The sequence below is a fragment of the Culicoides brevitarsis genome, chromosome 2 (assembly GCF_036172545.1).
Source record: "Culicoides brevitarsis isolate CSIRO-B50_1 chromosome 2, AGI_CSIRO_Cbre_v1, whole genome shotgun sequence".
Taxonomy (NCBI): Eukaryota; Metazoa; Arthropoda; class Insecta; order Diptera; family Ceratopogonidae; genus Culicoides; species Culicoides brevitarsis.
Window position 1 is genome coordinate 32,704,174 of NC_087086.1, and position 12,755 is coordinate 32,716,928.

The window sequence follows — 12,755 nt, forward strand, 5'->3', positions numbered from 1 at the left end:
TATATGAAAAATTAATTAAAGTTTATTAATTATTTGTTTAAATTAAATTAATTAATTATTTAAATAAATTTAATTTTAAATTATTTAAATAAGTAATTAATTTTTAATATATTTAAATTAATTTACGTGCTCATTTCGTTAAGTTTAGCAGAAAATATCAGGATCCTGCTCTACAGAAATAGATTTTTAGACATTTTTAGGCATACTTCATTAAAAATTGATCGGTTTTTTGCTATTCGATCTACCATAATATAATCATTACGTGACAAAATCACGTTCACAATTGCAATTATTAATTAATTTTAATAAATATTGGATGGCTTGGATTAACTCTATCATATGTTTTGTTCAAGTTTTTTAAGGTTAAGCATGTTTTTCCTCGCAAATTGCACGAGTTCGACGATTTAAAAGACCTCCCACAGAGGTTTACAAAATTTATTCTTTTGATTTTTCCCAGTTTTTAGTAAATTCGAATTTCGCTTTCTTTGAAAAAAATCTACTTTTCTAACCCAAAACCTTCTTGATGTAATTATTACTCGGTCCTTCGGTCAAAACGCGATGTCTATTTGGCTTGTAAGGTTCCGCATCTTCGCCATTTAGCCCGTTATTTTCGTGATTCTCGAGATGATTTTCCGCCGAGGACTCTTCGCTGCCTGGTTTTCGTGTCACTTCGTGCGATTTCAATGCTTCCGTGTGGGGTTTCATCTTTTCGGGCACCGTAATTGGCGCGGGAGTCGTCGGAGCGGGCGAAACCCCGTCAGAAACGGCGGTATTATTGCGTGTGGTATTCATCGCAGTGCCAATTGTGGTCTCGATGCTCGGCGATTCCGTGCTGTGAGTGAAATTTTCGAGCAAAATGTCGTCCGTGACAACTTCCGAGTCAAAAGTCTCGTTGAAATTATCAAAATCCGTGAAACCTTGTTCCGTGGAGTGATGCGAAGTGGGTTCTGTCGTGGCAATTGGGCGATTTTCGATCGTGTGATGCGGGAAATTCGACTTGACAAGCAACATTGGAGGCACAAACATGTCACCCGTTTGTTGTTTCTTGTTGTCGCTCTTTTGCGTCGTGATGTTCGAGATGCGGGGACGATCAAATTCCTTTCGCATCACTTGCGGCGAGAATAATTGCGGATTGGATTTGCCCAATTTACGTCCTCGATGCTTGGCAAAGTCATTTGTGCTGAAGCCGTGTTTGCTGCTCGAGTGTTTCTTCACGCCATTCGGGAGCATCATCGAGACTGTGGAAGATTCGGGAACCGTTTCGCGTTTCGTGCGATCATCAAAGGAAGAATCTTCGGTGAAATCCGTGTAATAAGCGGCAGACGAATCCGTGTCGCCATCGGAAGATCCAGAAAAGGAAGAACTCGAAAAAGGTTCTGTGGAAGTTGAAATTCCTTCAGTTGTGGAAGCGCTTTCGGTTGTCGCGTCTTGCGATTTGATCGGTTCGTCTCCTTGCATCATCTCGTCGTCATCGATCAATTGACTCACGAATTTGGGAATTTTGGAATATTTTTTGTCAGCTACCGAAACTTTTTTCCACGAAGTCTTTTTCTTGGGTTTTCCTTCGTAAAATTCCTTGAATTCAGCAGCTAGTTCAGGACTTAACGGACTTTCTTCAATGGCATCGCAGTTAAGTTCGCGTTCAATCGTGGCAGCTTTCGTTTCGCTTGTGCAAGCCGCCATTTTCATCGTGTCCTTGTCACACATGTGAGTTAAGTGGATTTTGCCGCTTTCCGTGTCGTAATATGTCGTTGTCGAAAGAGAATTTGTGGTGCATTTAAAGGCCCAATCAGGAACTGGAAAGGTAAGAATTAAAATTTTGAATAAAATTGACTTAAAATTTGCTTGAATTAGCAAAAATGCGATTTTCAAATTTTTAACGGAAATTTTTTTTTGAATTGACATTTAGAATTTTTTGATAAATTTCATATTTTTTTTCTTTAAATTTAGGAAAGAGAAAATTTGAAACAATTTTTTTGAACCAATTTTGAAAAAAAAAATTTCATAAAATTTTTTGATAAAAATTTTCATTTTTATTTTTTTTTAATTTTTTAATTTTTTTTTTGGTTAAAATTTTTTTATTAACTTAAGAATTTATGACTTGAATTAGCAAAATTGCGATTTTCAAATTTTAACGAAATTTGTTTTTTGAAGTGACATTTACAAATTTTTAATTAAAATCCATTTAAAATCTTACGAAAATTGACAATTTTTTAAATTCTATGATCTTTGAAATTTATTCCCTAATTTTCTATTTGAATTGGCAAAATTGCGATTTTCAAATTTTTATTTTTTTTAAAGTTACATTTACAAAGTTTTGATTAAAATCCAATTAAAATCTTATGAAAATTGACAAATTTTTCGAAATTTTTATTTTCTTTGAAATTCATTCCTTAATTTTTATTTGAATTAGCAAAAAATGCGATTTTCAAATTTTTAACGGACTTTTTTGAATTGACGTTTATAATTTTTTTTAAATTTACGTCAAATTTGGGTAAAAATTTGCGTAACTAATTTCACAAAAAAAAATTAAAAAAATATTTTCGTTAAAAAAAAAATTTTAAACCTTACCTTTCATTTCACACAAAAAACTCGCTGCTGAGGGTCCTCCACAATGCATCGCATGCCATCGGAAGTCTTGAGCAGGATCGATTGCAGCACACAAGGATCCCCCTCCAACTGGCAATGCTTCAGCCCAATATGGAGTACTCAAGCTGGATTCTTTATGATTCCTGAAAATATGCATAAACATCAAATTTGATGGAAAAATCCAACAAAAAAAGGTAAAACTTACGTCCATTTAAATCTTTCACTACCTTCCGGGCGAGTGAGTCCAATCCACGTATTTGTACTGACATCAATCTCTTTTAGTAATGCATGAACAGCATCGAATTGCGCACCATTGTTGACTAGAACCAGAAAAAAACTTGAATTAACAAAAGGCGATCACAAAAAATTTCGGCATTTTCCAATGAATTCCCCCAAGATAAAAGGTAAAATTTATTTCAAATTGATTTTAAATATTCATTTTGTGAAAAATTTTTGTTTCTATCGGTTTTTGCGAATATTTATGGCGAAACAAAAAAAAATGCTTGCATCTACCTTGCAAACATTGCTGACGTTTATCTTCCTGCATTTATTATGCATCGCAGCAGTTTTGTTGTTACTCGTTCACTCATTTTATTACCCCGTTACGTAACATCAATATTTGAGCAGATTTTTCTCCTCATAGAGCAAAATTCGTGCAGTCGACGTCGTGCAATAATAATGGATGCGAATCGAATTGAATCGATCGGAAGGAAGGAGATGTTTAGCTAATGGACGATTAAATTTGAAAGCATTTTCTGATTGAATTTGTTTTGTCAGACACACTTCTACTCACAGCAAAATGATCGTATGAATAAAATAAAAAAAAAAAATAAAAATAAATCTTACGTCACGTCACAAAAACTCTCCAAAGTCTCGGAATAAACAGACAACAGACATTAATCAACAGCTGCAATACAACCCTTTCTCCGTTTTTCCGACAACAAATAATTGTGCAAATAAAACAACAAAATACTTGATGTAATAACAAAACAGACAACAGTGTGCTGCTCCCCGAAGAGTGCGAGAGTCAAGACACACAAAACATAAAAACAGAAGCAAAAAAAAATGTAGTTCAAGTTTACAAGTTAATGGATAATAAATGAGAAAATGAGGCACAAAAGGAAGACAAGAAAAATGCTGCCAACCTTCTTTCTCGGCATATTCTCGACATATCATTAGGTAGTTAGGAAATGTGTTGGATATTTATTCACTCAAAGGATGGCAAATGGAAATTAAAGTAACTGTCATGAGTTAAGAGACTTGAGCGTATTTCTAATTTTAAAAAATGTTCAGGTAAGTTTTTAGACTTTCTTAATTTTAACTAATTAATTAATTTTTTCAATTAAAAAGTAAAAATTTTATTTCAGGTTGTTCTGAACTTACTTGTTTAGAACTTAGTTCAAATAAGCTTAAACAGGTGTTCAAATAAAATTACCACAAAAATACTTTATAGGTACATCTAAAAGGCGATAGACATTGTATGAATAATTTTACTCAACTACCGATACCAAGGACCAATGAAATCAGCTCGACCTGAATTTTAATGATTCTATACTACCCACTTCTGGTTGATCTAATTACTATAAAAATAATGAATTCTTTGTCCAATATGATGATACCACTTCAGAATTATTACTTTCTTTTAAACTATCGATCGCCTTTATTCTTCACAACAAGTTGTCAAAGAAGGTTCCATTAGACAAAAATTGGAGGAAATAAAAATATGCAACAAAAATTTCGCATTAGATAGAAACAATCCTGTATCATAAAAAGTTCAGCTGCCAAGAAATGAATTTTGTCCTAAAGATCCAGTTTATTTTTGGTATCCATCCAGTTAAAAAAATTTAGTTGTTATAGAAATTAGGAAGCAGTTAAGTGCGAATTGACTTAAGAATTGAAGTCATTGAAATTATTATTCCAATGTATTAAAGGTCTCTTGCCTGATTATCTAAGAGTCAACATAGCACATGTCGGAGATGTTCAGCCCTATTCATTAAGGAGTAACAATCAATTATGACCATCAAGAAAACATTAGAACATTTTAACAGTTGATACTCTACCAATAGGGAAATTTGAAAACTATTTGCTTCAAACTGCTGAACTGACATACAATTTGAAAAGTTGATATTGTGAATTCCTACTTATTTTAAACTCAGAAGACTCTTTGACCAAATTATTAAAATTTTAAATAATCTTAATAAAACTACCAAATTATTAAAACTTCAAATAATCTTAGTAAAACTAAAAACTCAACAGACAGACCTTGAATACTTCGTGGAGCAAATTTTAATCAAAAATTTATCAAAATGCGTTGCACGAAAAAAAAACGAAGAACGACACACACCCAATGGCAAAGACAAATATCTATCATATTAAATGAGCGGCGCTCGACAAACGATGAACGAGGAGGCAGAGGCGGAAAATGTTGTAACCGAACACAACACACATATTTTGTCATCTTTGTCATTTTATTGCCACTTTAGCTTCTTGTGTTGTGTACTTTTTTTTTATATGGTTGTCAATTTCTCCTGTTTTTTTTTTGCTCTACCTTGCATGTTGCTCGCTAGTAAAACGATCCGCATTCCAGCAACAAAGGTGTTTCGGAATATTTCTAAATGACGACGACAGATGTTCCGCACGTTAAATGGAAATCATGAAAAAATAACGAAGACATACAACAACGCGAAAAAAGGTGAGGTATGAACTTAGATGAAGATTTTTTTTGTTGGCAGGCTTTGAATGTTTAAAAAGGAATCGCGAATTTTTTTTCGCCATTTTGGGAAACAACATGCTTGTGGTTTCAGAAGGAATTCTAATTAAAAAATTGCGCTCAAGCGTTATGAAGAGTTTCTGCATAAGAGCCAGAAGCGAGGTTTGTTCACTTTTTTTTTCGCTTCTGGAAAATTGAATGTTTATTCATGTGTGTAATACTATATTTCCCGTGGATTTCCTCCGTATAAAATGAGGATTTGTCGATGTCGTGTTTATTTGATCGAAAGATTTTATTTGCTTACAAGCAAAAAAGGGGTTTTTAAAGTTTTTCTCGGGCCATAAGGTACCGAAATAAATTTAAATTGCGATCTTATCGAAGGAAAAATTAGAAATTTATACATATTTTACCTTGAGGGGTTTTTAACTTGTGTGAATGACTTTTTGCGGATGCCTGAACATCGACAATAAGCTTCATTTCATGAATTGTTAAGCTCCTTAACGGGTGTTTTTTCGGATCACTTTCAACTTTTTCAATGCAAAAAGGTTCGTTTTCCACCTTTTTACGACATTTAAGTCGATTACACGGGTCACGGAAAAAGGTTTTTAAGCCAATTCCTTTGAGTTTGAGTGACAATGAAGTCATATAAAAGGAAAATCCGAAAAACGTGAAAAATTTCGAAAAATTTTCCATAAAAGAAAAATCTGAGTAAATTTGTCAATGTCGGTTAACATAGCAAATCCCGGAAATCAATCTTTCTCATTTTTTTTTTCGTTCATGACATTTTTCAAAACAATCATGAATCCATAAAAAGGACCTAATTTGGGACATTATTCATCATACAAAAAAAAAGGCAAAGAGATGAGGAAAAAAAAGTTTCAAAGCACACACATCATTGCCATGCAAACCGAAATGTGAAACCTTAATCATAAATTCATTAGATCCTTCTTCATCTGGCATCGTTTCTCTCTCTCTCTTTCATAATTCCATAAATTTTATTTTATTTACAACACAATCATCAAGCCAAAATCTAATTTTTTGCATGAAAAATTCTCGTTCGTTTGTTTGCGATTGTGTATTTGTTGTTTGTGGCAACTGGATTTTTGCGATGTAGAGCAAAAGGTGTTTTGCTTGCCGGAGTGGTATGTCTGCCATTATAATTATAATGGAATTTCGTTTACACAAAGAGGAATTTTTATGTTGAGGCGGAAAGGGATGACGTAACTTTGAATATGCTTCGAAATATGTTTAGACTTTAAGTGTATTAATTTAAATATTTTTTAAGTCATGAACAGAAGCTTTGAAATATTTTATTTAAATTCATTATTTTTAAAAAATATTTAACTTTTTTCTCCGAAGTTTAATTTTAATTAAATATTTAAAAAAAATTAAAAAATATATTTCAAAGCTTTTGTTCATGACTTAAAAAATGTTCAAAATGTTACTTGAAGTCTAAACATTTTTTGAAGCTATTCAAGCAAAATTTCAGAAACAGTTAGAAAGAGAAAAATAAAAAATTATGAAATATTTAAAGATGAAATTGAATAACTTTCCATCAATAAGGAATTAGAAAAATTAAAAATGCTTTTGATTTCGTAGATAGACCTTTCAAATATTAGATAGAAGAAATCGTGGATACAATGGGGGATGTCAAAGATGATTGATAATTCCAAAAAATACAAGTTGGAGCCTGATTTAATGTAGAAATAATTTTAGAATTTTAATTTGAAGTCACAAAGTTTCTGTTTTTCATGTACCTAATTTTGAGAAAATAAAAGAAATACGTCTTAATATGTCTGTTGTTTCTCTCAAAGTGAGGAATTCTCTTTAAAATTGTGACTTTTAACATTATAAAAATTCTTTAAATGGGAAAATTTAAGTTTTTAAGCGGTTATTTCTTGTTCATATCGAATATTAAAATTGATTTTTTTTAGAATTACTTAAGATTTTATACATTATTTTTTAATCAAGAGGATTAGGTAAATATTTTTCTTTGCAAAATTGATCATTTTTCTCTCAAAATTTAAAAAAGTTAAAAATATTGAAATTTGAACTAATTTTAACAAAATTTTGAATAAGTTCAAAAATTTCGTTAAAATCAGTTCAAAATTCAATATTTTCATTTATTTTAAAATTATTGTGAAAAATGTTCAATTTTTATAATGAAAAATATTCATTCCTCATGATATTTTTTTATATTGGTAAATTTACAAATATAACCAAAATCTTAATAAATTCTATTAAAAATTGTAATTTTTGATATTCGATAAACTTTTCTTTTTTTTATATTTTGAAGATCTATGAAATCGAAAATATTTTATATTTTTTAAATTTCTTCAATTTGTCAACAAAAAATTTTTCTGAAAGTGTTTGGGTTCATGAATACCTAAAGTTAGTCTTTTTTTAAATTTTTAAGACAAAATTTTAAACAAAAAATTCTTCAAAGCAAAATTTCGTTACATAATCCGTCAAAATCCCCCATTTCACATCTAACTAACAGAGTGTTCCCTTGCAAAAAAAAAAAGTTTTCACAACAACACAACTTTTTCATTTATTTGACGAGCAGTAGCAACGGCAACTTTTGTGTCTGTAACAGACATAATGGAGCATTCGCAACACACCCAACCAACATACACGTCCTTGACTAATTAGCAACGACAACGACTCTACCTTTACTTTGCTTCATTTCTCGTTGTCGTCGTCGTCGTTCGTCGTTTATAATTAGAATTCACTGGAAATGCACGCGTCGCAGCAAATTTAAGGCAAAGAGACGAAAATTGGCTTTACCTGTCGCCAGATTGGCATGATGAAATTGACAAACTGCATCTGCCTCGTACCACGTTATTTTGTCGCGGAAATATCGATAGAACACGGGATACCCGAGACCTGGCAATGTCCATGAATTGGTAATGTTGATCTGCGACGAAAGACAGGAAATTAAAATTTATTGTCCGTTTGCCACAAAAAGAAGAAAAAAAAGACGAACATCATTAATATTCGTTCGACATCCGCCTAATGATGGTTTAATTTTGCCTTACTAACTCACCACAAACACCCATTATCATCATTAACTCATCATTAGGCGATGCTGCTTAACATCATTTAACGCTAACGACTTCACTAATCTTGTTCGCATTTTTTTCCTCGTTTTTTTTAAAACATTATTTTGCATTCTTCGTAGGTACTTACATTTTTCGCATGACAGAAATCCTTCTGTGTAAATATGAAAATTTGTAGTAGGAGCAGTAGCACTGATTTTCCCATCGTTTTATGACTCATTTTTCGAATTTCATTGAATTCGACGTCGATTTTTCCGCGTAATTTCACGCAAAATTGCCTTTTCTTTGCGAATTTTCTCGTGTGAAAACGCAAAAAAGTGAATTATTTCAAAAGATAAATTTCAAGGATAATAAGCTTAGCGTTACACGAGGTACACTCAATTGTCTCGACACTTTGCTACTAACTTGTGATATCGCCAATCAGTACAATCTTATTACAATTTGTGATGTTTTTGTGGCGGTAGAGAGACTTTTAAGGCGTCTGTATGGCGCTGTAGCGTAGCGTTGACGAAGGAGAGAGCAAGGATCGTTACTGCGCAGAATCGCTCCTTGTTTTTGGTTGTTTTTGTATCCTTTAGGCAGGAATACCTGAAGTTCGGGGGGAAAATGGAGACGACTGGTTAGTGAAATATTACAATTAGCTAAAAATTATTATTTTCTTTTTTCAAAACGAATTTTTAAAAATATTTTATAGAATAAAGAAGAAAAGTTCTCGCCAAAAAAATATTTGAATTAATTTTTTAAAGAAAAAATTTAAATTCTTTTAATTTTTATACATTTATTTAGGTATTAAAAAAAATAATGAATAATATTATTTTTTAAATTTTTATAAAAAAAAAATAACTTAATTCATTCAAATTAAAAAATTATACAAATTTATTAATTAAAATTTTATTTTTATTTTATTAAATTTAAATAAATAAATTAAATTGAATTGAATTTTAATTTATTTAATTTTTATTTAAATTATGTTATTTTTTCTAATATTAAAATTTTTATTAAGAATTTTTATTAATTAAATTTAATTTATTAAATTTAATAATTTAAATTTATTAAGAATTTTTATTAATAATTTTTATTAATTATTAATTAAAAAACGGAGATAAAAATTGGATTTATATTCATTCTAAAGATGATTTTTGTTCATATTGGGTCGATATTTGACGAAACAAAAAAATCAGCGTTTGGAAGTAAAAACGCTGATTCTTTTTGCAAGTCATTTTTTGACCAGTTTTAAGCCTAAAATTGAATAAATATTCATTCTAAAGATAATTTTTGTTCATATTGGGTCGATATTTGACGAAACAAAAAAAATCAGCGTTTGGAAGTAAAAACGCTGATTTTTTTACATGTCATTTTTTGACCAGCCTAAAAAATAAATATTCATTCTAAAGCATATTGGGTCGATTTTTTGGAAGTAAAAACGCTGATTTTTTTACATGTCATTTTTTGACCAGTTTTAAGCCTAAAATTGAATAAATATTCATTCTAAAGTTGATTTCTGTTCATATTGGGTCGATATTTGACGAAACAAAAAAATCAGCGTTTGGAAGTAAAAACGCTGATTTTTTTACATGTCATTTTTTGACCAGTTTTAAGCCTAAAATTGAATAAATATTCATTCTAAAGATGATTTCTGTTCATATTGGGTCGATATTTGACGAAACAAAAAAATCAGCGTTTGGAAGTAAAAACGCTGATTTTTTTACATGTCATTTTTTGACCAGTTTTAAGCCTAAAATTGAATAAATATTCATTCTAAAGTTGATTTCTGTTCATATTGGGTCGATATTTGACGAAACAAAAAAATCAGCGTTTGGAAGTAAAAACGCTGATTTTTTTACATGTCATTTTTTGACCAGTTTTAAGCCTAAAATTGAATAAATATTCATTCTAAAGTTGATTTCTGTTCATATTGGGTCGATATTTGACGAAACAAAAAAATTTTTTTACATGTCATTTTTTGACCAGTTTTAAGCCTAAAATTGAATAAATATTCATTCTAAAGTTGATTTCTGTTCATATTGGGTCGATATTTGACGAAACAAAAAAATCAGCGTTTGGAAGTAAAAACGCTGATTTTTTTACATGTCATTTTTTGACCAGTTTTAAGCCTAAAATTGAATAAATATTCATTCTAAAGATGATTTCTGTTCATATTGGGTCGATATTTGACGAAACAAAAAAATCAGCGTTTGGAAGTAAAAACGCTGATTTTTTTACATGTCATTTTTTGACCAGTTTTAAGCCTAAAATTGAATAAATATTCATTCTAAAGATGATTTTTGTTCATATTGGGTCGATATTTGACGAAACAAAAAAATCAGCGTTTGGAAGTAAAAACGCTGATTTTTTTACATGTCATTTTTTGACCAGTTTTAAGCCTAAAATTGAATAAATATTCATTCTAAAGTTGATTTCTGTTCATATTGGGTCGATATTTGACGAAACAAAAAAATCAGCGTTTGGAAGTAAAAACGCTGATTTTTTTACAAGTCATTTTTTGATCACTTTTAAGCCTAAAATTGAATAAATATTCATTCTAAAGATGATTTTTGTTCATATTGGGTCGATATTTGACGAAACAAAAAAATCAGCGTTTGGAAGTAAAAACGCTGATTTTTTTACATGTCATTTTTTGACCAGTTTTAAGCCTAAAATTGAATAAATATTCATTCTAAAGATGATTTCTGTTCATATTGGGTCGATATTTGACGAAACAAAAAAATCAGCGTTTGGAAGTAAAAACGCTGATTTTTTTACATGTCATTTTTTGACCAGTTTTAAGCCTAAAATTGAATAAATATTCATTCTAAAGCTCATTTCTGTTCATATTAGGTCGATATTTGACGAAACAAAAAAATCAGCGTTTGGAAGTAAAAACGCTGATTTTTTTACATGTCATTTTTTGACCAGTTTTAAGCCTAAAATTGAATAAATATTCATTCTAAAGTTGATTTCTGTTCATATTGGGTCGATATTTGACGAAACAAAAAAATCAGCGTTTGGAAGTAAAAACGCTGATTTTTTTTACATGTTACCAGTTTTAAGCCTAAAATTGAATAAATATTCATTCTAAAGGTGATTTCTGTTCATATTGGGTCGATATTTGACGAAACAAAAAAATCAGCGTTTGGAAGTAAAAACGCTGATTTTTTTACATGTCATTTTTTGACCAGTTTTAAGCCTAAATTCTAAAGTTGATTTCTGTTCATATTGGGTCGATATTTGACGAAACAAAAAAATCAGCGTTTGGAAGTAAAAACGCTGATTTTTTTACATGTCATTTTTTGACCAGTTTTAAGCCTAAAATTGAATAAATATTCATTCTAAAGTTGATTTCTGTTCATATTGGGTCGATATTTGACGAAACAAAAAAATCAGCGTTTGGAAGTAAAAACGCTGATTTTTTTACATGTCATTTTTTGACCAGTTTTAAGCCTAAAATTGAATAAATATTCATTCTAAAGTTGATTTCTGTTCATATTGGGTCGATATTTGACGAAACAAAAAAATCAGCGTTTGGAAGTAAAAACGCTGATTTTTTTACATGTCATTTTTTGACCAGTTTTAAGCCTAAAATTGAATAAATATTCATTCTAAAGATGATTTCTGTTCATATTGGGTCGATATTTGACGAAACAAAAAAATCAGCGTTTGGAAGTAAAAACGCTGATTTTTTTACATGTCATTTTTTGACCAGTTTTAAGCCTAAAATTGAATAAATATTCATTCTAAAGATGATTTCTGTTCATATTGGGTCGATATTTGACGAAACAAAAAAATCAGCGTTTGGAAGTAAAAACGCTGATTTTTTTACATGTCATTTTTTGACCAGTTTTAAGCCTAAAATTGAATAAATATTCATTCTAAAGTTGATTTCTGTTCATATTGGGTCGATATTTGACGAAACAAAAAAATCAGCGTTTGGAAGTAAAAACGCTGATTTTTTTACATGTCATTTTTTGACCAGTTTTAAGCCTAAAATTGAATAAATATTCATTCTAAAGTTGATTTCTGTTCATATTGGGTCGATATTTGACGAAACAAAAAAATCAGCGTTTGGAAGTAAAAACGCTGATTTTTTTACATGTCATTTTTTGACCAGTTTTAAGCCTAAAATTGAATAAATATTCATTCTAAAGATTTTTTGTTCATAAATAAATGTCCCTAAAGTTTTGGAAATAACGGATTCTTAAAAAATCATTTTTTGATTTTTGTTCATCTCGATATTTGACGAAACAAAAAAATCAGCGTTTGGAAGTAAAAACGCTGATTTTTTTACATGTCATTTTTTGACCAGTTTTAAGCCTAAAATTGAATAAATATTCATTCTTAAGTTGATTTTTGTTCATATTGGGTCGATATTTGACGAAACAAAAAAATCAGCGTTTGGA

The 12,755-nt window shown here is 30.1% G+C and overlaps 1 protein-coding gene across 1 annotated transcript; it reads right to left on the reverse strand.

The window, feature by feature from the left end:
• Positions 1–131: 131 nt before the first annotated feature.
• Positions 132–8,740, reverse strand: LOC134830918 (uncharacterized). The gene is made up of 5 exons (XM_063844533.1): positions 8,489–8,740; positions 8,087–8,216; positions 2,795–2,909; positions 2,572–2,732; positions 132–1,796 (listed from the first exon to the last, which is right to left on the reverse strand). Exons 1-5 carry the CDS (start codon positions 8,576–8,578, stop codon positions 505–507), a joined length of 1,788 nt encoding a protein of 595 aa, XP_063700603.1. The 5' UTR covers positions 8,579–8,740; the 3' UTR covers positions 132–504.
• Positions 8,741–12,755: the final 4,015 nt, after the last annotated feature.